Source organism: Glycine max, chromosome 16, assembly GCF_000004515.6.
Source record: "Glycine max cultivar Williams 82 chromosome 16, Glycine_max_v4.0, whole genome shotgun sequence".
NCBI lineage: Eukaryota > Viridiplantae > Streptophyta > Magnoliopsida > Fabales > Fabaceae > Glycine > Glycine max.
Genome location: NC_038252.2, coordinates 17,416,596 through 17,418,844, shown reverse-complemented (window position 1 = coordinate 17,418,844; position 2,249 = coordinate 17,416,596). Strand labels below are relative to the sequence as shown.

The 2,249-nt window shown below is 40.6% G+C and overlaps 1 protein-coding gene across 1 annotated transcript; it reads right to left on the bottom strand.

Moving 5' to 3' along the window:
• Positions 1–546: 546 nt before the first annotated feature.
• On the bottom strand, positions 547–1,263 carry LOC112999779 (uncharacterized). Its single transcript, XM_026126090.1, has 2 exons — positions 1,011–1,263; positions 547–791 (listed from the first exon to the last, which is right to left on the bottom strand). Exons 1-2 carry the CDS (start codon positions 1,261–1,263, stop codon positions 547–549), a joined length of 498 nt encoding a protein of 165 aa, XP_025981875.1.
• Positions 1,264–2,249: the final 986 nt, after the last annotated feature.

Sequence of the window (2,249 nt, the reverse complement as noted above, 5' to 3'; positions counted from 1 at the left end):
TAATTGGATCTTGTAGGCGAATGACCCAATCTTATCGACTATAGCATAAGGTCCATAGTATTTTGGAGCTAATTTGGCACTGCTCCTAAATGCTACAGAGATTTGTCTATAAGGGAATAATTTCACAAACACCAAATCTCCAATTTCAAATGCCCTATCTGATCTCCTCTTGTCAGCCAGTTTCTTCATTCTTTCTTGTGCCCTTTGCATGTGAAACTTAACCATCTTAAGTTGTTCCTCCCTCTTCTATAGACTTCTATCAACAAGTTCAATCTTGGATTCTCCTGGTAAATAAGGTAAGTAAGCTGGGGGTGCTTGTCCATACATGATTTCATAGGGACTGGCCTTAATAGTGTTGTGATATGTAGAGTTATACCACCACTCAGCCAAGGGAAGCCATTTGGACCATTGCTTAGGATCCTCTGAGCACATACATCTCAGATATGTCTCAATACACCTGTTCACTACCTCTGTATGCCCATATGTTTGAGGATGGTAAGCAGTAGAAAGCTGAACTTGAATCCCTTGGGAAGCCATGAAGTCCTTCTAGAATTGACTGACAAAAATCGGGTCCCTGTCACTTGTTATTGAAGCTAGGCAACCATGAAGCTTAAAGATATTATCCATAAAGCATTGGGCCACATCAGCAACAGTATATGGGTGCTGTAATGCTATGAAATGAGCAGCCTTGCTCAGCCTATCAACAACAACAAAGATTACTTGTTTCCCAAAGGAATTGGGAAGACCCTCTATGAAGTCCATGGTAATGTGCTTCCAAATCAGATCAGGGACTAGAAGTGGTTGTAGCAACCCAGGGGAAGCAGAATTATCATACTTACATTGCTGGCAGGTAGTACATTGATGGACAAACCTTTTAACGTCCTTAGATAACCCTTTCTAGTACACCAATGTCTTGACTCTTTGATAAGTAGCATCCCTTCCTGAATGACCACCACAGGATGAAGAGTGCAACCAATTAAGTATTTCCTTTCACAATTCAAGATTTTTACCAATGACCAGCTTCCCTTTCCTCCTTAATTCTCCTCCTGACCAAGAGTAATCCTTATGTGAAGAAGGATCTTTCGTAACTTCAGCAATCAGTTTTTGTAAGGCATCATCACCTTGCCAAGATGCTTTGATTCTCTCTAGTTGACCAGACTCGGGTTGGTGAGTGGAAATAGTAGCACATTCAACTCTTGAAAGTGCATCAGCAGCTTGGTTCTCACTTCCCTGCTTGTATTCAATAATGAAATCAAATTCCATAAGTTTTACCAACCATTTTTGTTGGAAAGCTGTGGAAAGTCTCTGGTCAAGAATATACTTGAGACTTTTGTGATTAGTTTTGATTACAAACTGCTTAGGTAATAAGTAATGCCTCTACTTCTGTACAGCAAACACCACAACTAGTAACTTCTTCTCATAGGTTGACAGGGATTGCTGCTGAACATTTAAGCTTCTGCTTATAAAGGCTATGGGATGGTGATCTTGCATGAGAACAGCTCCGACCCCCACTCCTGAGGCATCCACCTCCACTAGAAAAGTCTTTGTAAAATCAGGTAAGGCCAATACAGGTGTTTGGCTTAATTGATCCTTAAGATATTGAAATGCAAGCTTGGCTTCCACAGACAAAGAAAAATTATCTTTTTTCAACATGTCATTTAGTGGTTTGGCTATGGTGCTATATCTCCGTACAAACCTTCTATAATAACCTGCCAAACCCAAAAATCCTCTCAACTGTTTGGGGGTCTGAGGAAGAGGCCAATTCCTCACTGCTGCCACCTTAGCAGGGTCAGTAGAGACTCCCTCTCCAGTGATAAAATGCCATAAGTACTCCACTCGAGTAACCCCAAAGTAGCACTTAGATTTCTTGGCCAACAATGTATTTGCTCTCATGGTAGACAAGACTGTTTGTAAATGATGCAAGTGATCCTCCATGCTCTTACTATAAATAAGAATGTCATCAAAAAAGACCAACAGAAACCTCCTCAAGTATTCGTGGAACACCGAATTCATTAAGCCTTGAAATGTGGCAGGGCCATTGGTTAAGCCAAAAGGCATAACCAAGTACTCATAATGCCCTGAATGAGTTTTGAAAGTTGTTTTAGGTACATCTACCTCTGCCATTCTGACTTGATTATAGCCATACCTCAAGTCAATTTTGGAAAATACAGTAGAGCCATGTAGCTCATCCAATAGATCATCAACCAAGGGTACATGGAACCTATTTTTGATTGTACTCTTGTTGAGGT